Source organism: Daldinia caldariorum, assembly GCF_022478825.1.
Source record: "Daldinia caldariorum strain CBS 122874 unplaced genomic scaffold F4812scaffold_6, whole genome shotgun sequence".
Lineage (NCBI taxonomy): Eukaryota > Fungi > Ascomycota > Sordariomycetes > Xylariales > Hypoxylaceae > Daldinia > Daldinia caldariorum.
Window position 1 is genome coordinate 914,572 of NW_025953042.1, and position 22,822 is coordinate 937,393.

A 22,822-nucleotide genomic window follows, 5' to 3' on the forward strand; every position below is an offset into this window, starting at 1 on the left:
GAACAGAACCGGAAGGTCGACGGCTTACTCGCTCGGTCCAGGTCCCGGCCTAGAAGAAAGTTTCTATTAGTTGTTTAATCGGTATGGGTGCAGTAGGATGATGTGCCTGGGAAATTTACATAAACATCTCGCGACCTGAAGAAGGCGTATATGAGATTATATGGGCCCAGTACTGGTAGAATATCAGTTACGGGCGTAGGATTGACTTCCATTTGCTTGATTTCATTTATGAGGTGATGTGTAACGAATAGGTTTGGTTTAAGACTACCTAGGTACCTGTAACAACTCGGCCATTGCATCGATGGAATTGTCCCAGTCTTCCTCCATGTCGTCATGCCGTGATGCAGGAAAACACATGAACCCAAGGTTAAATTAAAGGACGCCCCAATCTCTTCAAATAACGCGCGTCTCGGTTTCCCAAAACCAGGACCGCAACTCGAGCCGGATGTAAGGTATGTAACCGAAGTTAACCACTCACCTAACATAAATTTTTGGGAGATGTACTTTACGTTCCGATCATCCGGGAATGAGGAAAGGATATTATAGCCCGTAGTTTAGCGATGAACAACTTCTTCGCATGCTGTTTATACTATAGACCTTCTTTAAGTGCCTGGACGATATCACATAAAGAGATTTCATGTAGAGCAGGAGAGCGCGCGGGGGGATATCAAAGCTCCTTCTCAGGTTGCTTGCTTCTCATTGTAATCGCATCTATTATGTACAATTGGCTAAGACCCGGTCCCATTGGATTTTATCTGATCCAATCTAGTGCTTTGATTTCTCGTCCGCGTCGGCCTGCTTCAAGAAGTTCCTATTATTATTCCGTTAGCAGTGGTCCCGTCGCGGGATATCCGGGGCAGGGTAGCGCACTGGATGAAGTCGGCCTCGTCAGGGCTGGATGCGTTGATGGGAGGGGTCTGAGAGACCTTCTTGCTTCCGCCGCTGAGTGCGAGATAGCTACCGGTGAACAAGCTAGCGAGAACACCCATTGCGAGCTGGTGATAGCAAGATGATTAGCATTATTTATTTATTTTTTTTTACATTGGCTATAGAGGAGACATGTTGCGACCCACGTGATGGGAGCCGACCTGGCGGCCGAAGATAGTGTACATGGCAACCATCTTGACTGTATTTAACGAATTGACCGCGGGGGGGTGGATGGATACAGGGAATTTGTTCGGTGCGAATCGACGAAGGCGTAAAGTGTCGAAAAGGTATTTGTATGTACGAAGTACAGCCTTTCAAAATAACTGCTCAGAAAGCTCCGAAGGTTGAAATCCCCCAATCTGATCTAACTTAGAAACGTTAGTCAGAGCGGATATCAAAGTGCTTCGTTTGATTCGCCAGGAAATAGAGCTAATGCCGAAGTTTATCCCCCAAAAACATCCCGGGCAAACCCCGGCCTGGCAACCTGGGCTAACGGATCTCGCATGAGAGAGATAAGCTTTAAGCCGGGGGTAACGGGGTAGCGACGTCACCAAGAATTTATCGACGAGCTTCCACACTTTCCCGATTTAGCGATATTTAAAGTACGCTTGGGTCCCCATTATCGCGGAAACTTTGAGATTAGATTTTCGTGACTTGTAGATTATTACCCCTAATAACAATACCTAAACCTAAACCTATTATTATATTTTTATTTTATATTTAGTCTATTGCTTCCTCATCTCAGTCCTTACCTAACCTACCTGGGACCTTAGGTAGTCACGATGTTCTGGAGCAAAGGACCAGACAAGACTGAAGCTGCAAAAGATAATAAGACAACACCAGCTGCAGCTAACACCAGCTCGCGCAGCGATGTTAACGAGTCCGATCCCAATAAGCTCCCAGTGCAGCAAAAGCTGCCGAAAGGCTTACAAAAGATAGCCGAAAAGTCCGAAAAGGGCGAGAAAGTCCTGGAAGAAATTGTAGAAGGACAGTATGTTGCGCATGACATCTACCTGGTCGACTGGTCGTTGGGCTAATAGTCTGCCTTTTTTTTGCTTTTTTGCTTAGAGCGCCCGACACTACAGAAACCAAGTTACGATATGCCGCCTACGCGAACCGACTACGAACTATTATGCTCTCGGCCCACCGTTACGTGGCATATACCTCGGATATAGGAGAATCCTTCAGGCCAGTCGCACATCCGTGGCTAGTTAGAGCTGCATATGGTGTATCGTGGGCGTACATCGTAGGCGATGTCTCGTATGAAGGATACAAGGCCTATTTGAAAAACCAGCGGAAGATGAACCCGCAGCTAGTCTTGTCAGAAAGGCAACAGAAAGTTATCGGATTATCGACTCCTGCGCCCGCTGACGCCAAGCCCGAAGTTGTGTCGCCCTTAGAGGATTACCGGGTCGTCATGCTTCAGCGGGCTATTTTCCAGAGCGTTGCTTCCATGGGACTGCCTGCGTTCACGATCCATAGCGTCGTTAAATATTCGGGGAGGGCCATGAGGAACGTCAAGAATAAGACGCTTAGAGTATGGGGTCCTATAGGACTCGGTCTTGCCGTTGTGCCATTCTTACCAACGCTCTTTGACAAGCCGGTCGAGAATGCGGTTGAGTGGATGTTCCATAAAGGATTTGAGGCATATGGTGGACGTCAGTACGTTGGCGAATCCCCAACGACGGGACGAGAAGCCGCCTTAAAGCAGAGGCCACACCCTCAGTCGAAGGAAAAGGAACTGTAGGGGTATGGATATTAAGACAAAATAATAATAAAAAGTATATATAGTGTACAGGGAGTAAGATCGTCTCCACTCAAGGGGGGACATATTTTTATATCACCACAAAACCTGGATTAGGGATGATAAGAGATTACCGTAGAATGCATGTATACATTGCGCTTCAGGGCTATATCTATATAGCAACTCCATAAATACCAATCAAATGCTCTGCTCCCATTTATGAAGGTATCTCCGCTCCGTTTTTGAAATGCAAATCTTAGAAACGCCGCTTAAATGCAATAAAAATCGTATCTTATAAGGTTGGGTTTACAGCTCGATAAGATCAGGCGGTGGCCCTATACCTCGCAGTAACACTATCGTGTTACCACTCACGAGAGCAGAACCGACCTTCTCGTTGAATTCCAACACTCGCCCGCCTTCCACGTGGAATACTCGAAGCTTATCTCTCTCCTCGGAAGACTGGTTGTTGACGTTTTCGATCTGTAGGCTCCTGGCTGCGGCATCCAATACCCGGCCAATGACCCAGTCCTTCGAGTAGAAAAACTCGCCCTTGTAGTTCTTGGCCGTAGTCGTCTCGGCCTCCGCCTCTACAAAGAGGTACACCCTCTTCTCAGGTGGTAGTTTCGCATCGCCCTTAGCAACCTTCTTCAGATTATTGACCGCGACAAGGCGCGCCGACGCCGAGGTAGGTTTAGGCTTTGGCAGCGCCCGAGTGGCCACTTCTCTCTTGGCGGCGCCCCAGGCCTTCAATTTCGCGAACGCGGATTTCGTCTGTTCGGAGACGTCGAACTGGGGTCGCGCGCCGATGGGGATCTTGTTCTTGCAGTCGTGTTCCTCCTTTAGCCGGTGCTTGAGACAGTAGTCGCGATTGCAGGACGAGCAGTGGACTCCGGGCACCAGGGACGTGCCGACGACGGTCTTACAGTCTGTCGCGGCGCACGGCTTCTGCGAGACGAGATCGCGCATGCGCTTGCCCTCGCCCGCCGACGGTTTAGCCAGCTGCGCTTGTCGCCGCCGCTCGGCCCACGCGCCGGCGTTGGCGCATTTGTGAGCGGTCTCGGTCCGGTGGTCGAGGCAGAACGTCTTCTTGCAGCTCTGGCAGAAGAAAGGTAGGAAATCGAGCTGGTTGCAGTATTCGAGTTGGCAATGTTTGCCGATAAGCGACACGTCGGTTCCTTTATCCATTTTGACGTAGCTGGTATCTTCAGCCTCGATTGATGGAGATGCCATTTTTGAAAAATATGTAGAGGGGTCTTCTTATATACTTCTTTTCTATGAATAAAAATACTGGAAGAAAAATAAATAAATGATAGTAGGCAGATGGCGACTCGTAAGCCTCGAGGATGGCGAGGTTGATGATTAAGATGTTACAGAATAGTCTGGAAGCAGCTGTGAATTGGTACCTGTTAGGTATTAGGTACAATACCTGGTACAGGTAAAGTTACCGTGGCGGGGCTACAGGTACGCTGCGGCTGAATTAGGCGGGAGCTTACGCTACCTCTTAAGAGCCTAGAATTCCCAAGAGTTCACTAAAGCTCCGCTAACTAACCTAAATTAAGCCTTTAATTGAACCATACGGCGCCCCTTCGAGTCACGGGGTTTCGCGTTTTTGGATGATTTCGATGACGACAATTAATTCGTACCTACCTCTTACAAGTTTTGTCTTATCCAGGGTGGCGTCTTCATTATTCGGGAAAAAAACATGTAAACTGTTGCTTGATTTTTAATTCCGATTCACTTCCATACCTACACTACTACACTATGTAATGTCACCATTAAGATGCCTCCTTATGTACCGCGCAAGCGACTTCGCACCCCGCCAGCAGACCGCGACAATGCGGCTGCGAAGGAGTCGGTTAGGGGCAAAAGCACACCGGTAGCATCTGTGCCGCCTCGCAAGAATACCCTGTTTGACGATCTGGATTCAAGCTCTAAGAAAGGTTCGGCTGAAAAGACAAAGTCGGTCGTACAGCAAATGCATGAGGACGACGATGATAGTGATGATAGTTCCCTCACTTCCCTTTCGGATGCTGATTTCGAGGATGTACCAGCCGCTAAGCGGCAGAAGGTGAATCACGACTCGGAGGAATCAGAAGACGAAGATATGGAATTTGAAGATGTCCCTTCACACGAAGTTCAGCAACAGGACCCTGACTTGGGGGGTGACTTAGAATTGACATTACACCGAGAAAACGAAATTCCATTAATTAGCGAAATGGGCAAGAAAGGTCCCTCAAAAAAAGAAAAGGCCATTCGTATTTCAATACACTGTATGCATGTTCAACTCCTACTCTGGCATAACGCTATCCGGAATTCTTGGCTTTGTGATAAAGAAGTTCAAGCTATCATGATCTCACACTTGCCCCCGAGGTTATGGGATGAAGTGGATCGCTGGAGACAAAACAGCGGCTTAGATATCTCCGAAGAAACTCAAAAGAAGCCCACGAAGGGTAAAGCTGATCCAAAAGGAAAAGGAAAGGCAAAGGGCAAAGAGCGAGCTTCAGGATCAACAAGAAATTGGAGCAATGCAGCAGATCGACTTGAGAAAGGCATCCCTGATATGAGCCACGGTGATCCTTTGTTACGACTTATGAAATGTCTCGTATCATGGTGGAAGCAGAGGTTTCGGATAACTAGCCCTGGGTTGCGCAAAGTTGGTTACATGAACGCCAGAAGACTAGGAAAGTTAACTTCAAGTTTCGAAAAAGAAGGAGATGATCCCATTCGATTCGGAGAACGGATTAGGAATATCGAGGAATTCAGGCTACGTGCCCAGGATTGTACCGGGAGCTGCGACGTCGGAGCTCAGCTCTTCACTGCGTTATTGAGAGGTCTTGGACTAGAAGCGCGGATGGTAGCCAATCTTCAGCCACTTGGGTTCGGTTGGAGTAGAGTTGAGGAAGCAGATGATGAAGTCAATGCTCAAAAAGTCCGGGATGGTACAAGCACGCCAGCCGAATCTACACCGAAGAAACCGAACGGAAAGAAGAAGAAAGGTGTGAAGCCAGCAACCCGTCGAGTAAAGAAGGATGATAAGAATGCTTTAAAGATGGAATTGGATGACTCAGATGAATATGCCGATCCCCTTACCGATGAAAGTGATGACGACTCATCTATAGTTGATGTTACGGACACTGTTCGTCCAAAGCAAGCAGGAGCAAAGATTTATGACAAGGACCTTGAATTTCCTCACTATTGGTCGGAGGTTCTTTCTCCAACAACGAAGAAATATCTTCCGGTAGAACCTCTCGTAAAATCTGTTGTGGCTAGCAATAGAGACTTGGTTGAAACACTGGTACCGCGAGGGGGCAAAGCCGACAAAGCAAAGCAGGTTATGGCATATTGTATCGGGTTTTCCCAGGACGGCACAGCTAAAGATATTACGGTACGGTACCTCAAGAAAAATATATTCCCTGGTAAAACAAAAGGATTCAGGATGGCTGAAGAGAAAATACCAGTTTACAATGAACATGGGAAGGTCAAACGCTATGACCACTTCGATTGGTTCAAGTCAGTCATGAGAGGTTATACTCGAGGTGATGAAAGACATCCAATCACAGAAGTGGATGAGGCGGAAGAGTCTACCGATCTTAAACCGGCAAAGCCAGAGAAGAAAGAGGTCAAGGAAGGAGAGGAGACATTACAGTATTATAAGACCTCAAAGGAATACGTCTTAGAGAGGCATCTCAAGCGCGAAGAGGCTCTGCTGCCTGATGCTACTCCTGTCAAAGTGTTTCGGAATAAAGGGAAGGCGTCTAAAGTTGAAGAGGAAAATGTTTATCTCCGAAAGGACGTTGTAACAGTAAAGAGTGCTGAGACCTGGCACAAGCAAGGCCGAGCCCCTATAGAAGGTGTTCAGCCACTCAAGCATGCCCCTTATAGAGCGGCCACGACCAACAGACGGAGAGAGATTGCTGAGGCCGAGGCGGCGACAGGGCAGAAAGCCATGCAGCCCTTGTATAGTTTTGACCAGACGGATTGGATCATACCTCCCCCTATCCAGAACGGAGTAATTCCGAAGAACGAATATGGGTATGTAGAATGTCTGACTTACTACCGCACAGTTAAAGCTAATGTTGCCATAGGAATATTGATATGTTCGCAGAGCACATGTGTCCAGAAGGTAAGTCGTTCCATGTAATGCATCAACTCCTTAATTGACACAAACACAGGTGCCATTCACGTCCCATATCGCGGCGTGGTTCGTGTATGCAAGCGCTTAGGAGTTGATTACGCAGAAGCGGTTGTCGGTTTTGAATTTGGTCATCGGATGGCTGTACCTGGTATGTTTTTCCCTCTTTGATTTAGAGCCCAATGCGATGGTTATTAACTTTCGTTTACAGTTATTCAAGGCGTAGTTATTGCCGAGGAAAACTACGAACGTGTAATGGAGCAACTTGAGAAAGACGAGGCGGAACGGGCAAGAAAGGAGAACGAGAAGCGGCGCAAAGAGGTTCTCACCATGTGGCGGAAACTCTTGATGGGCTTGCGAATCGCAGAAAGATTCAAGCAGGATTATGGCTACCTGGACGAGTCGGTAGAAGTATTCGGGCACGCCCCCGATAATGACAACGCCTTCGAGGCCATGCGCGCTAGAGACGAGGATATGGCTGGCGGATTCTTGCCTGAAGGATACGAGGAGGAAGTGGCCGAGGAGAAAGAGGCCCCTCGTCAAACCTCTGGGTTCTTCCCAGCGGGTGGCGAGGAAGAAGATTCGGAGGACGAGGAGGACCCCTTCGAAGTAGATTATGGCAAGCAACAGGAGATAGAACAAGATGCTCCTGTCGAAGAGTCTCCCGAGCCGGAAGTCCCAGCTAAAGCAGCACCCAAAAAAGCCCTTCCGAAGCCCAAGGCTAAGCCGAAACAGTCTGCGCGAAGACGAACTCGAAGGAGGCGTGCGGTCTCTTCTGATGAGGATAGCGAGCAGGATGGCGACTTCGTGGCTGATGATAGCGAGTGATGTGAGGTATATTTACCTAGGTATATATAATGCTGAGACGAATTTTACGCATTGTTTAAAATACTTCTGTACTTCGTGCAATGATTGACGTATGAACCTTTAGCCTCTGTTTAGAATGACTACGTACGTCGTTGATGTATATTGGTATTGTTGTAACATTTCGATGAGGTTATTGTAAGTTTACAAGAGCCTCGCTGCATTGCTATATATCGTACAGGACCACAAGCATTCATTTCTCCCCTATACTCTCTGCCTACCTGTTAATGGCAATAATTGTGGGCTCGGCCGCTCAAAGTCTAAGGCAATGCTGACAGTAACGATCATAGGTCATATTGGTACGATTCGGTGGCAGTCTACGAATAACAGCAAGTATTTAAGCGTATTCCCACCTAGATCTATTTATTGATTAATAGATACGCGCAGGCGAGGCTTTGATGCTCAGGACATCTCTATTCCTCGGGCATCTGGATGTGTTTGTCCGAGATACCTCCTCTGTGATAGTGATATATGATACTAGGTAGGTTAGGTAGGCACAGTAAATGCGCGCAGAACGGTAGACCGTCTGCTCGGGATTCCTACCATTAGCCACGAACGCATCGCCTTGTAACAAGCGGAACATTCCTATGGCCCCATTCTCATCGGTATTCGTTTTTATAGAGGTGCCCGAGGTACCTAAGGTGGGTAAGTGGCAGAATCAAGCTCGTATCGGGTGGTCGCAGGTCCGGATCGTGTCTTCGTCCCATGCTGGGGGCCGGGGGAGGGGAGGAAGCCTGCTTCTTTGGTGATTGCAGGATCTTGAAGTAACGCTAGCATATTTAGATTAATGATACCATTACTGTCTACTACTTTACTACTTGGATACCGGGAGAACAAGGGGAGGGGGGGGAGGGAAGAGGGGGAACGGGGGTTAAGGTAAGGTAAGGTAAGATATTCCCCAGATCTCGGTAGGGGTCGCACAGATAGGGGTAGCACAAGCCAGTCTAATCTGACATCAAAGGATACCTGATCTCGCTTGGCGATATTAACTGCGTCCAACGCATGTAGGCACACGTAGGCCTTATGTAGGCACGATCTGCGCTACGCGGAATGCTTACCAGGAAGTTGGTTTGGCATGAAGTACGCCTAGGTACCCAATGTAGGGCCCTGTCTCCCTCAAAGGAAGGGGTGTTCGTACATGTCAGGAGGCTAAATGGATGTCGAGCCCGCATGTGGCGTATAGCAGTAAAGAAACATTTGCGTGATATATCGTATCTTCATTTGGGATTCTATTACCCCCATGCTCTTTTTCGTTTGAGTGTCTCAAGTGGCAATAATAGGGGGCGGACCGACAATAGCGGCCGCATATACATACGTCCTTGGGACTAAAATTGTTCGTAAAAATGGCATGAGTATCTCCTCTATTGCCGCCTCATCGAGATACCTACTATATCGTAAATCCGGGTTGTTCCATAGAGCCGCAGAAATGATACCGTAATGGGGATCCGGCTGCTTGCATCTGCAAAAGCCAATCGTAGCTCAAGTGACGCAGCCCTTTTACTCTCCGAATAGCATCCCGGAGACAAATGAGCGCTCGGTGGATACCTAACTTATAGAAAGCCCGATCCTAGCAATCTTGACTTGGGTACACACCTGCATGGTCTGTTTCCCCGACGATGATATAAAGGTTACGGTCCTGCTACGTTTCAGCTAGCCCCCATTCAGTCCTATGAGTTAACTTCGAGTGATGTATCATACAGACAGGCAGTGTGCTGTGAAGTGATACCATGCATCGTAAAGCCCTGAGAGAATGTGACTTCAGGATGCGGTGGCTTTGTATCAAAGCCGAGCTGCCGAACGCTCCTCTCGACGGTTTCCCCAAGCCAAAATCCTGCTTCGTGACACCGAACCACGAGGCTTGTGCATACCATAGCAGTGTGGAATGGGCCTCGTGTAGTGTAACGAGATACATCCGTAGAAGGTTGGGCCCGTGTCTCTTTAAATATCCTTGAACCTGCCAAGCCTATATTATTTCTGTACTGACCAATACACAAAAGCTTTACACTGCACGATATTATCACACCTCCTTTTTCCCTCGCACGTCAGCGAATATACATGACCAATGAAGAAGATCGTTCCGCTCACTGTAAATAGCCCATCGTAAGAAATAAAATTAGCCTTACGAGAATCACAATGAAGACACGCAGGAGCCCTGCTGCTGATATTAATAACGCACCGGACTGCCAAGTATCTCGACAAGCCCAGTTAATCAACTTCCAAAGCTATTTACGGGAGTTCGTAAACACGAGACTCCATGGCGCCATCTGAATCTTGCATCCACTAAGAAAAGAAGACGTCTCGGTACTTAAACTGTGTGAACAACTCTCGAGAACGTACTCGGAATGGCCCCCCGTCATCACAGCTTAAGGGTTAGTCAGGAGGTGATATCGAAGCCCCCCCATAACATGAGTAGGCCATGCCCAGATGGAGAGAAGCGCCATAGACGACTTTGTGCTACAGAAGTGAACCATGCCCTCCGCTTACTTTATCTATAAAGGAGCTAGGCTGGTAGCCCTCCTAGGATCTGGTACGGGATGGTAAATACACGAAAATAACCCTCGTACCTACGTCGAATCATGTTTAATGGGATATTATGCGGTAAGCTATGGATCCCTGAGCTAGCATCGCCCACACCGCCGTGTATACTACTCGCTATCTCAGCCCTAGCGAGATACAGATTTCGAAACGGCAGTCGTGACTAGAATGGAATGATGTGGTAGTTCAGCAAGTTGAGTAACCACCTAGTCGAGTTATCCAAGCCGTCAGTTCGCATGCCGTGACGGGGTTCCCCTTGCCTCTCCAGCTGTCGTGCTAACTAACGGCTCTTGAAGGCTAGCAATGCTCTTGTTAGGATTCGAGATGAGACATTCACATCAGAGGGACACATTACATATGTATAGCCACTCAGCACATAGCTTGATTAGAACTTGTTGCGGAACAATAAAGGTAGCTTCATACCGTGTTAGTTTTACCTCGTGATAATTAGCTCTTTTATATAAGCTAACCTCCTACTCGACATCGAGACATGTCTAACCTTTCAGTATTTACGCCTTTGGTGTAACAGATGTCTAACCTATACCCCTAGACTCAGATATCTAGTATAGCATACAAAACGTCCAGCATGACTTTGCTAATATATGTAGCCGTGACCTGCCTCCTCGTAGTGTGGGTCACTAACGTACTTTTGAACTGGTATCGACTTCGACATATCCCCGGGTCGTTCTGGATCTCTTCGACTAAAGCCTGGCAAGTTACGACACAGATAAGAGGGAAGTGGTATCTTGAATTAAGGAAGCTTGGTGATCAATATGGTATGTTGCTTACTCGCAGTTTCATAATCCCCTCTCTTCTTCCTTTCGACCCCTATTTTACTAAACTGCTCATAGGCGACCTTTTCCGCATTGGGCCAAACCAGCTCATGACTACCGACATCGAGGTTATTCATCGAATGGCCCATATTAGGTCAGCCTACACGAGAGCCCCGTTCTACCAGACGTTCAGGTTCAACCCGACGCAAGACAACTCTTTCTCGCTCCTCGACGACCGGGAACACACGCGCCGCAGAACGATTTTGGGCCAGGGCTACACGGGTAACGCGCACGTGGAAGCCTCTATTGATCGGCAATGTGCGCGCTTGGTGGATCTGATCGAGCGAAAATTCGTCTCGACTTCTACAGAGTACCGGCCCATGGACTTAACGGCAGTGTCGTTCTTCTTCTCGATGGACTGCGTAGGCGATCTGTCATACGGCAGGCCGTTCGGATGTCTAGACGATGGACAGGATGTGCACAAGTTCATAAAGTGGAACGAGAACTTCTTTAACACCGCTATCGTCATCTCGAACTTCAACTGGCTGACCAAGATCTTCTTCAAGCCCCCTTTTAACAAGATCTATCCGTCAAGTCTCGACGTTGATGGAGTCGGCAGGATTATGGCGTAAGTTAAAATACCCCCCCCCCCAATCAGTACACATGAGGCTTATACTAACTCTTAAACTAGTCTCGCGCAAGCCGCAGTCGAAAGGAGTATTGCCGACGACGAGGACCGGCGAAAAGATGCTCTCGGCTCTTTTCTCGAGCACGGCATTACCAGGGAAGAAGCTGTCAACGAGTTGATGCTGCAGGTGTAAGTATCCCCAAGAAAAACGCGCCAAGACGACTAATACTGACATGCTATAATAGTGTTGCTGGAACAGACTCAACCGCAGCGGGTATCCGCATGACTATTCTGCTCCTCGTCGCGAACCCCGTAGCATACAACAAGCTCAAGGCGGAGATAGACGACGGAATCGCGAAAGGAAACATCAGCTCGCCCATCAAAGACGCCGAGTCCCGACACCTGCCGTACCTGCAAGCCGTCATCAAGGAAGGGCTGCGCACGTTCCCCGTCGTCACAGCTACGTTCTTCAAGAAGGTGCCCGAGGGAGGAGACACCATCGGAGGCCACTTTGTGCCGGAGGGCACCGAGGTCGGTCATAACGTCTTGGGCGTCATGCGAGCGAAGAAGTACTGGGGCGACGACGCGGACGTGTTCCGTCCCGAAAGGTGGCTCGAGGCGGACAAGAACACCTTTGATATGATGGCGGACGTCTTGGAAACCCTGTGGGGATCGGGTCGGTATAAGTGCCTCGGCCGGACTGTCGCCCAGATGGAACTGAACAAAGTGTTTGTTGAGGTAAGTTTTGACTTAAATGGCATACACAAGGGCATTGAATTTTGCTCTATAATTACTCTCTTTCAACCGTATAGCTAACCAGACTCTTTCTAATAGTTACTTCGGCGCTTCGATTTCTCCATCGTCACCCCGCAGAACCCGGTCGAGATCGTGAATTCGGGATTCTTCCTCATGTCGGAAATGAAGATGCGAGTCACGAGAAGGGAGGCGGTTGTAAAAGGTAAAGAGACTTAAATAAGGCCAAAGAGAGAGGGATTGAAGCGTGATATGTTAGATGTATCTGTCCCAGATATTGCGAGATATAGAGTCCAGATTGAGTTCTGTCGACGCGTAGGATTTTGGAAATATTGTGGAAGAATATACCCAGTCGATATTAGGAAGACAATCATTATACCCCTTATCTGAACATTAGAAGAATTTACATAGATTAGGTTAGGTACTTACTCCTTTAATCTTACCTAATATGTATTCACAGTGCCTGTCTATTACCTCTTCTTTATCCACCACCCAACAGACGGCTGAAATTGGTTACTCCTATTGTGATATATAGCACTCAGAGTAAATCCATTACTTTTCATAGACAGGTATATAAAGCCTGCACGGCATAACAAGTAAGCAAACGTCACCGACACACCACTAAGACTAGCCCGTCAAATATCAACCGTCAAACTCCCCTTCATCACCACAACCGCCGTCCCACCCAGCCACAAATCCACCAACTCGACACTCCCATCAGCGCCCCGCCTAGTCGTAGTCTCAACACTGATATCGCTCTTCCTACCCATCTCGACCCCCTGCGTAACCCTAAACTTCCTACCCTCCTTCTCCTTCTCTTCCCCCCCCTCCCCCTTCAGCGAGAGATACGCCGCCAGCGCCGACGCCGCGCTCCCCGTCGCCGGGTCCTCGAACCCGGGCTCCACCATCCTCGCGCGGATATCCCTCGTGCCCTCCTCTTCTCCCTCTCCCACACCCACACCCATATCCACGTAATAGTACCTCATCACGAGACCCCCCTCCCCCCACGGGCCCTCGTCCCGCAGCCGCGTGAGGGGCACAGCGTCGAAGTCGAGCCGCCACGACGTGCTTACTTTCGCCAGCTGCTCGAGCGACGCCAGCCGCACCAGCACGAACGTCATGCCCTTGACGACGCTGAACACGGGCGCCGCGAGCTCCGCCGCCCTGATTTCCGGGTCGCGCGCGAGACCCACTCCCTCGGCGCCAGTGGCGCCGAGCACATCGGCCAGCGTCCGCGCGTGCAGGTGCGTGTCGTGCGGGATCTTGGCGCGGATGCGGTTCCCGGGCTGCGCCACGAGGCCGATGGGGCCGGCTTTGGTGACGAGCGTGTGCGTGTGCGCGCGCGGGTGCAGGTGGTACCTGGCGAGGACGGCGGCGCCGATGGTCGGGTGGCCGGCGAACGGGATCTCGCGCTCGGCGGTGAAAATATCGATATGCCGCTCCGGACTCTCGGCCCCCAACTCCGACTCCGGGGGCTCGTGCAGGAATACCGTCTCCGAGAGGTTGAACTCCTGCGCGATCTTCTGCTTCGTCGCGTGCGGCAGCGCGTCCTTGAGCGAGGCTGGGACCGTGACGACGGCCAGCGGGTTCCCTTGCAGTCGGGTCGACGTGAATACGTCGAGCGTGACGAATTGGAGTTCCATGGTTCTTGGTTTTCTTTAATAAGTGCTTTGGCGCGTAAATGGGTCTAATGATAGGGACTTGGATATCAAAGAACAGTTGTGAAACAGCTTCTATTTTATTGTATGTACCTAGGTAGATATGTAGATGTTACAACCACTTATATATATATTTATGTACAGGTTATAGGTTAGAATCGGCTTCGATGAGCTGAGTCAAATTGGAGAGGAATTGCCGCTTTCGGGAGAATCGGTGACTCTTATAGGCGGACGCACCAATGAGCTGCCCATTAATGAGGGTGTAAGTATGACGATGATTGGGTAGTATGAATTTAGCCCGGCGAAGGGCGCGGAGACCCACTCATTTCGGTATGAGGAGTTGCGAATAAGTATTTCCTATACTCGACGCATATACCGTATCGTATACTCTTACGTTCTAACCGTCTAGCTACCAGAACCAGACTGTAGCGCAACAACCAAAGCGGTAAGCTGGTCAATCTTCGCCGCCAACTCGGAGATCCGCTCTTCAATACCGCTTTGCGCTTCTCCCGCATTGCCCACGGACACTTTCTGTCGGGATCTTGGCTCGTGGATCTCCTCGGTGCTGGCAGCGCGCGCCATCGGCTTGCTCTCCGGTCGGTGTCCCGATTGTGGCATGCTCTCCGGTCGGTGTTCCGGCTGCGGCCTGCTCTCCGGTCTGCGTTCCGGTTGCGGCCTGCTCTCCTGTCGGCCGGGAGGCGATGTAGAGGGGCGTTCAGACGAGTTCTGCGGCGGGCCACTGAAGTTTTCGAAGCCGTTGAAGTCTTCGGGATTGAATTTGCAGGCGAACCACTCGTAGATTTGAATAATCAGGGCGATTGGCGCATGCGTTGCGCGGAGAAGCACAATGCGCGCTTGTCGGAACTTGTCGTCTGAAGGTAGGAATAGACGTAGCGGTCTGAAGATTGCTACTGCAATGAGATTGAACGGTGCTTGAATTTAAGTTAGCATAATAAGTCTAAATGGAAGGAAGACAAGTGAAAAACACTTACGGTAAAAGTGGGTGAGCCTATTGCTAGTCGACGCTTCAAGCACATATACGCTATAGACGTAAAGGTACTCTTCACGAGCGTGTATAATGACCCTCGAGAAGCTATTGCTGAGCATACCAGTCAGGGAGCCCGTAAGTAAAATCGAACTGAGCGTGATGAATATCAACATGAGAGGAGGGCCTAAAGCTGTTAGAAAGGGTAACCCCAATAAGTAAGGGGAAAAGATGAAATACCAAAGATGGGATCAATGTCTTTCATGACATCAAACCCGACATGACTAGACCCGAAAAAGATCTTGGTTACTATCATGGCCATATGCGTGAATGGAAACGTTTCTCTCCCGACGAGGGAAAACGTTGTCAAGAACCCCACATATATAATGACTACAAGAACCATGAACTTCAAGAAGTCCTTGCCCATCTCTTTGAGACAGGGAATAAGAGTACCCCAGTATGGGGATAAGCTAAATATGGAACAAACCCTGGGCACCATGAAGAGGGCCTCTAGTGATAAAATGTCAAAACCCATATCCACCAGGGTGTAATCGGCCTTATATAACCCAATGAATCCTATTGTCAAATGTCAGCTCACATTTACTAAGGTAGCGCGAGAACACTGTGTAGGATATACTTACTTAACATCGCAAAGAGAATTCCTATGGAAATCATGATGATATCGAATATGTTCCAAACATCGGCAGCGTAGAAAACCGATCCGGCGTCGATATATGAGCTAAGCTCGTCGTAAAAGAAAGCGGCGAACCAGACGTAAAGTAACATCTCCGGCAGCGTAATCGCATAACGGTTCTGCTCAATCAACACACTGGAATACAGCACTAAGAACCCGATGAGGAAGGCAACCTCGTAAGTTTTGAGATATTTCGGCACCCGAAGGCGCGAAAAGGGGTCGGCCGTATTCGGGTTGTAAAATCGAGCCTTCTTCCCCGAATGGACCGAAAGATGGTCCCAGAAGATGATCTGGCCGTTCCAGATACCCGTGATGATCTTCTGCACCACGTGCTGGCTAAGAAACCTCTTCGCATCAGCAATAGCCGCTATCTCCAGGGCATTAAGATTAGTAAATGGTTCCGTGATTTCATTTTCTAGATCTTCGTTCTCGCCTGTATGCCGACTTGTGGTCAGTTTCGAGATTGATTGGAACAATTGAATTCTTTTCAACGATCCAAAACGGCCATGTGAGCGGTGGTCCGGAGAGGGAGACCTAGGACGGCGACGCAAGAGAGCCGTCTGTTCATTGCTCTCTCCGCCATCTGCGGGCTCTTCGTGGGCCGGTGTACCGTTTTGAGCGCCATCTGTAACTTCGTGGAGACAAAATTCAACAGCTTCCCGCTCTGATATCCGAGTTAAAAATCGCCAAGCAACAATCTCGCAGGCATCTGCACGAGCCTCACTAATACCTCGACTGTCATTTACGGAGGCGTAATGCCATCTCAACGCCCTATGTTATCGTTAGTACGATTCTTATAGTCGATAAAATGACTTGTCTATTTGAAAGTTTCCGCTGTTATATATAGAATATCACAGCCCGTGCATGCTTAGTTACCTAGAACTGAGCAACCGTGTAAGAGAAATGCAAATGGAAATGGATTTAGATTATAGTAATAAATCATCTCACAGTAAAGCATTCACAATCGCGGGATTGGTGACACGGGTACTAATGTAGTCGACGAGGGTGTTTAGTTCGTCACCGGCCGAAGTGGTTCTTAGTTGTTCGATGGTGTTTGACGAATGGACTACGGTATTTACATATCTAGGTACAAATGGCAATTAGTGAAAGTCTCAAGTGCATTGCCGAGCAGAGCTAGGTATGTATTCAGCCTACATGGAAAGCTTCTTCACGACGTCGCGGAAGGCATCTTCTTGTGTGATATCAGGGAGGGGGGCTTCAGTGGGGGGGGAGACGGGCGACAAAGATCGATTCGGGTTTGGCAAGTTACGCGACTTGATGCGAATTGGCATCCTGATCAGATGGTTAGAGCTGACGTTGTTATAAGTTATTAACGTTAGAAGCTCATTCTTTATAAGAACTTTATGATTTACGCCCAAGTAATATAGCAATACAACAGTGTGTTGAGCGAAATAAACGCCAAGGTTATAAGACTTGGTGGCAGAATGGCAGAATGGATACCGAGTTGGTTGTAGGATCAAAGACACAACAACGGCTAGATCAACGGCTAGATCCTTCATCATACCTATCTTATCACCTACCTAGAAAGGGCAGATAGTAGGAGATTTCGCGATGGAGTCAACTGTACGTAGCTAAAACTTAGTCACCCTTCAAAACCCACCCGCGAAAGCAGATATCGTCATGATGAAGAAGACCCCTTACATAGTAGGCTAATATGGCATGGCACCTAGTGGTCAAGTGAAATAGCTTCGTTGGTTCAATTAGACCTAATATTAGAATATATGCACGTCTGCTGCAAGGGTTACCTCACTATGTACATTGCACATAATGTGGCTTGTTGCCACACCCGCCACAACTCGGTTTTTTTTTCTGTGGCGGTGCTATACCTCTCCCCGGGGCCCCCCCAGAACATTGAATCATGAATTCTCCAAGTTCTAATCTTATTCGTCTCAAGTGACGAATTACACTACATTTTTCCAAAGTTTTAATAGCAACTGTTTGACTCAAACTCGTTTACATATAGCCAATGGTAAACACGCTAGATTCGGGATTATTCGTATCCATATCCATCATCCCATCACCGCTTATTTTATTTTGTAGCGTCCAAGTCTGCGGGTCGGCTGTTGTCTTCGTCTTGTCTGCCGCCCATTTAGACAATCATCTGATCGGATAATTGATTGACTTAGCAAGTCAACTTTACCATCACAAACAAGTATGGTTGAAGGTTAACGGTTTGACGGTAAACGTTAATCCTTCTCCAATGGACATCCGCCCGGGGCCCGCCGGATTCTCGTTCCAATGTCGCTGTACCACACTATACTCAAAGTTCGCAAGCAGCGGCGTTTAACTACCTAGCCGCCATCTGCACATGGCATGCCGCATGGTAGGCGGGTCATTGCGTTTCCTCCCAATACCTGGCTCGGGAGATCGCATATTCCACTCTAAACCACATACACCGCGGAATAAGAACTCGAATTGATCGCGCCGATTTTCACCGCTAGTAACTTCATGCTATCTATAGCAGAATTCGTCCAACTAGTCACTACCTAAACTATACTGACTTATTACTATCACTATCATGTACCACTAAACCAACCCATGCAGGTACAGCGACATCTTACGATCTGCTTGCATCACACTCACTACCTTAGGTACCTAAGGTATGTAGCCCCAATATGCTCGGTCTAACTTTCCAAGAGATTCTAGACGCAGCACCTTGGTAGTTGGCTCAAGATAAAGTTACTTGAAAGGTTACTCTAGTATTCAGCTAAATTGACTCCTAAAGGGAGACCGAGATGTAGGATACGGTAACTAACAGCCCGGAACCTCCTCATACTATAATACCCATTCGGCCAGTATCACAGGTACACACCTTGTTCCACTTTATGTGGGTTGAACAAACACCGAAGCTGCAGAATTAGTACTCCTAAATGGCTTTTTCTTGGTCGCAGAAGCGAAGACCGAGCTGCTTGACCACATAGAAACTGTGACAACGACGAGTATCCGGGGAACAGTCCTCAGGGTTACAGTCACTATGTCATTGATATAACAATCTAGACCACCAAACAAAAGAAAGAAAAAAAAAGATCTTACCAAAAGTCATCAGAGGGGCAGGGCACGTACCCCCTGCGGGCCTGTCACCCCTGGAACCCTTTCATCGTCTTCCCGCCCGTGGCTGTGCGCATTCTACCACATCTACTTTAATTGGCCAGAAATGTCTATAAAAAGCTATTTTAGCGAATATACACTTTCTGATTCGCCATAGCCTTCCCCGTAAACCACCTGGCGCCAGGGCCCAGGGTCCGGCGGCATGTACCAAAGAACCCTGGGACCGATTGGCTTTCTTACAACAGATGCGCCGATCGCCGGTATCTTGTATTGGTGAACATACATAGTACTGACATAGGTAGAAGGAACTTGATTCTGCCGGTGGCAATGCTTCTGCCACAATTACCGTTGATAGGCAGTCTTCAAAGGCTTAAGAGAATGTTCCGATGTTTCTATCGGTAAGTATCAGATATCTTAGACGAGCACTTTGTTTTCTTTCTTTTCATCAAACTATCTTCATACACAGCTTACAGGACTTATGCCACCTGTGCTATGGATAGGAACCGCTAGATGCTGTCAGACGGTAGCAACGCTATAGGTACCTATTTCTAGATCACACCACGCAGACAAGAAGCACTCTTGAGCAAGCCTCAGCCTTGTTGTGTTACACCCCCGGACGTGCATGCACAGTCGTTGGCTGTTATCTTACCTTCGCCTCTTTTTCTTTAAGTCCCTTTTCGTCGACATCCATCCTTCTTGTTCCTTCTTGATCTTGATGCCAATTTGGGTTGAAATCTCTTGTACTCTTCCCATCGATCTTAACTTGGCTGGCTGTCTGGTCCTGGATTTGAGGATTTGATGAAACATGGCTCCCTCAGTTTCCAGCGCCGGCATTCTACGTCTACCGCCGGTTGCTGCTGCTCTATTCTTCAGCGCGGTGTTTGGCTTGACTAGTGGTCATGTGCTGCCCAGGCAGACCAAAACCGTTGAGCTGCACGAGTTGAATGTTGTTCCTTTTCCTCGGCCAACGGAGGCTCCAGACTTACTTTCCGACTTGCTGTTACGAAGACAAGGACAAAACACCGTGTGCGGCTTTATCGGGGGTGATCCAAACCTACCTGCGACATGCTCGGCAGGGTCCCATTGCGTATTGGAACAGGATCATGATGTGGTGGGCTGCTGCCCGGACGGCGGAAGTTGTTCGACGGGTATATTTACTGGTTGTGTCGACCGGAACAGCGATTTGCAGACTGAAATTAATCCTTATGTATATACGTGCCAAGGGACGGACGTGTGCTACAAGAATCGGTTTGCTGGAGGGTATTTCCAGTTTGGTTGCGGGACTGCATCATCGTTAGGCACTACTGTCGAAACGTCTGTCGATGGCATGACAAGCTTGGTGTTCGAAGAGACAACAGTCTCGCTGACGGCACTGCCTAGTGTTCTTACTGAGCCGACTTCTATTGGGTCACTTAGTGGAGGGACTTCTATCGGCTCACAACCGTCGAGTGCGACTGACGACCCTGACCTAGGTGCTGCTCCTAGTGGATCTGATACTATATCACCAACTTCATCAGAGCTTTCGGCAGACCCCTCAGTTACAGCAGACCCTTTGCCTACCTCCGAATCCTCCCCTGCACCACCAGAGTCGTCCTCCGCAGAGCCCTGGTCTCAACCTGCATCTTCAGTCGCATCTTCCTCTTCATTTACATCACCATCATCATCGTCATCATCAATATCATCAAGTTCTTCACTTACGTCTTCTTCCACAACATTATCTTCGTCAATTACAAGCACAAGTACCGGTCCGAGCATAACATCCTCATTCGGCACAGAAACACCCACGGATTCTAGCTCACCTACGTCGGGAGTAGGAGCTAATGGAACTAGTAGGGGGGCTATTATCGGAGGTTCCATCACTGGCGCTGCTATTCTAGTAGCAATAATTGTCGTCCTAGCCTTCTTCTTCCGAAAGAAGCGGCGTGGCAACGATCGCCAAGGTCCTGGGCCCTTGCCAACCGACGCACCGCCCAGGACTGGTTATATCAGGTGAGCCTCGAAGTCTAAACCACGTACCAAGAATCTAGCTAACAAATCATACAGTCCAATGAAAAGTCACGGCGCTGCATTTGCACCGCTCCCATCGTGGCAAGATGAAGAGGAAGATAGGAGACCTCTAACTCGATATACTAGCCAGCCATATCGCCCATTGCCGGAACCACCAACTGCACCACCAACAGGGCCTCTGCCACCACCACCGCCGCAAGCGCAAAAAGGCATGGCACCAATTCGAACCGTACCCACGAACCGCGCGTTTCCCCAGCCTCTGCGGTACCACCCGCCAACGATCCGGCTCGTGCCCCCCAGGGGCGTAGGTGGAGCGGGGCTCACGCCCGTAGCCGAAGAGGAAAACCCGCACGACCAGGACAGCAGCAGTAGCAGTAGCAGCAGTAGCAACAGCAATAGCAACAGCAACAGCAGCGATCGAGAGTACGAAGCCGGCAGCGGCCGGGGCCCGACGCCGTCCGAGATCGACGACTTCTCGCGCGCGTACATGAGCGCGGGGATCGGCACCCAGGACCTCGATGAGGATCGGCTGCCGCTGCGCTCGGATGCCGAGTCTCCCGGCGGCAGCTGCAGCCCTCCCCGGTCAAGCAGTAGCCCGGGTAACAGGCCGCTGTGGCAGCAGAATCGCCAGCAGGGGCGTAATTTGATGTGGATGTAATTTAATTAGGCGAGGCTGCTGCCACGGCTGCTACGGACGTACATATTATCACTTGCGAGCTTTTTACATACATAGGTACCTATCTAACCTCATACATATATGTGTAATGTTTTTTTTTCTTATCCGGTCGCTACGATTTAGCTACCTTTTTTTCCCTTTTTTTATGGTCACTTTACGACGCGATACCTTCACCTTACATAATGGGAGGTGTCTTTTATACTATACATTACATATACATATCAACAGGATTTCTATATTTACTTTGGACAGGGACGGGCTGGGTAGGGTAGAGGCAGAAGGGATGGGAAGGGATGAATAGTATGGCTCAGGGTATCATGGCGAAAAAGACTTACGATCCTTACGTAGCATGCACCTTATATCTATTTATGGACTGGACTGGACTGGGCTGGGTTGGGTTAGGTGGGAGGGTGGGCGGATGGGTGTCAGCAACTTTTGCATTTTCGGTGGCGTTTCGGGGTAGAGAGCTTAGGAGGTGCATTGCCTACCTCCTTTTGCACACACTTCACTACACATCACATACATTAGGTACATATTTCCTTCCTACATAGGTATATTATTATATGTCGCGGCTGTAGCGGCATCGGGTTAAAGGAGACAGACAGACGGGCGAGGCGGGGAGTCTGGTTGGCTGGCTGGCTGGCTATTTACTTCTTATAAATATACCATAGGCGAAACAGGCGGCGTTCTTCTGGGGGGAGGGGAGGGGAGTTTAGACAACGGAGTTTGGGGTTTGGATTTTGGAGTTCGGCTCGATGTATGTAATTACCTATTATTACAGGCATTATTGCCCTGAAGCTATCGATGCTTACCTGCCTATATTGCAGACTTACTACATAGTATAATAGAAACAGCAAAGAATACCTATAAACAAGCTTCTATTAACTACCTAGGTACGTAAGGTACCTTAGACCCAGATTTAGTTTCGATCTTAGGTATTATTCCGCCCTGGCTGTTTAGGTACTGGAAATGCTTGAGGTATTGTAGGTACGTAAATCTGTAAACCCATGCACGATAGCAATATTGAATATTCATTAAAACGGCTTTTCAACCCTGGAGCTTCTGAAAGGTGATACTTTAGATACCTCTTAGATACCTGGTATAGGTGGGGTCTGACATGCAACTTGGGCATTATTATGTGGTCTTTCACCACTTGCAGGTAAGAACATCGCCTACACTTACACTTACACTTTAAACAATCAAAAGGATGTAATCATCACGAGCAAAGCAGTAGGTAAGTTGTACCTACCTAGGTAGGTAGGTAGGTAGGTATATTACATATACCTAGACGTAAAGTAAGAAGCGGAAATCAAATGGTATTAAGGCCTATCCGAGCCGACGATGATGCACACTCATTCACCCCCCCACACACACATT

At 48.7% G+C, this 22,822-nt stretch overlaps 8 protein-coding genes across 8 annotated transcripts; 4 read left to right on the forward strand and 4 right to left on the reverse strand.

Annotated features, from left to right (window-relative positions):
* Positions 1-201: 201 nt before the first annotated feature.
* On the reverse strand, positions 202-1,303 carry F4812DRAFT_424923 (uncharacterized protein). The gene is made up of 3 exons (XM_047933874.1): positions 1,074-1,303; positions 871-995; positions 202-811 (listed from the first exon to the last, which is right to left on the reverse strand). Exons 1-3 carry the CDS (start codon positions 1,119-1,121, stop codon positions 766-768), a joined length of 219 nt encoding a protein of 72 aa, XP_047791170.1. The 5' UTR covers positions 1,122-1,303; the 3' UTR covers positions 202-765.
* A 165-nt stretch (positions 1,304-1,468) lies between these two features.
* F4812DRAFT_348882 (mitochondrial 18 KDa protein-domain-containing protein) lies at positions 1,469-2,826 on the forward strand. Its single transcript, XM_047931710.1, has 2 exons — positions 1,469-1,918; positions 1,996-2,826. Exons 1-2 carry the CDS (start codon positions 1,710-1,712, stop codon positions 2,672-2,674), a joined length of 888 nt encoding a protein of 295 aa, XP_047791171.1. The 5' UTR covers positions 1,469-1,709; the 3' UTR covers positions 2,675-2,826.
* Positions 2,826-4,074, reverse strand: F4812DRAFT_348858 (AN1-type zinc finger protein). The gene has a single exon (XM_047931709.1). It carries the CDS (start codon positions 3,899-3,901, stop codon positions 2,978-2,980), a length of 924 nt encoding a protein of 307 aa, XP_047791172.1. The 5' UTR covers positions 3,902-4,074; the 3' UTR covers positions 2,826-2,977.
* Positions 4,075-4,229: 155 nt separating this feature from the next.
* Positions 4,230-7,692, forward strand: F4812DRAFT_424928 (Rad4-domain-containing protein). Its single transcript, XM_047933875.1, has 4 exons — positions 4,230-6,703; positions 6,757-6,794; positions 6,844-6,954; positions 7,015-7,692. Exons 1-4 carry the CDS (start codon positions 4,452-4,454, stop codon positions 7,629-7,631), a joined length of 3,018 nt encoding a protein of 1,005 aa, XP_047791173.1. The 5' UTR covers positions 4,230-4,451; the 3' UTR covers positions 7,632-7,692.
* A 3,090-nt stretch (positions 7,693-10,782) lies between these two features.
* On the forward strand, positions 10,783-12,575 carry F4812DRAFT_470647 (pisatin demethylase; the record flags this gene model as incomplete). Its single annotated transcript, XM_047939001.1, has 5 exons — positions 10,783-10,978; positions 11,054-11,603; positions 11,667-11,792; positions 11,849-12,341; positions 12,438-12,575. Exons 1-5 carry the CDS (start codon positions 10,789-10,791, stop codon positions 12,573-12,575), a joined length of 1,497 nt encoding a protein of 498 aa, XP_047791174.1. The 5' UTR covers positions 10,783-10,788.
* Positions 12,576-12,745: 170 nt separating this feature from the next.
* On the reverse strand, positions 12,746-14,097 carry F4812DRAFT_424931 (Diaminopimelate epimerase-like protein). The gene has a single exon (XM_047933876.1). It carries the CDS (start codon positions 13,997-13,999, stop codon positions 12,992-12,994), a length of 1,008 nt encoding a protein of 335 aa, XP_047791175.1. The 5' UTR covers positions 14,000-14,097; the 3' UTR covers positions 12,746-12,991.
* Positions 14,098-14,419: 322 nt separating this feature from the next.
* F4812DRAFT_458387 (uncharacterized protein) lies at positions 14,420-16,985 on the reverse strand (the record flags this gene model as incomplete). Its single annotated transcript, XM_047937352.1, has 6 exons — positions 14,420-14,946; positions 15,007-15,186; positions 15,240-15,575; positions 15,641-16,464; positions 16,642-16,776; positions 16,849-16,985. The coding sequence occupies 6 exons, from the start codon at positions 16,983-16,985 to the stop codon at positions 14,420-14,422; spliced, it is 2,139 nt and encodes a 712-aa protein (XP_047791176.1).
* A 1,862-nt stretch (positions 16,986-18,847) lies between these two features.
* F4812DRAFT_424937 (uncharacterized protein) lies at positions 18,848-21,835 on the forward strand. Its single transcript, XM_047933877.1, has 3 exons — positions 18,848-19,160; positions 19,263-20,751; positions 20,806-21,835. The coding sequence occupies exons 2-3, from the start codon at positions 19,568-19,570 to the stop codon at positions 21,425-21,427; spliced, it is 1,806 nt and encodes a 601-aa protein (XP_047791177.1). The 5' UTR covers positions 18,848-19,160; positions 19,263-19,567; the 3' UTR covers positions 21,428-21,835.
* Positions 21,836-22,822: the final 987 nt, after the last annotated feature.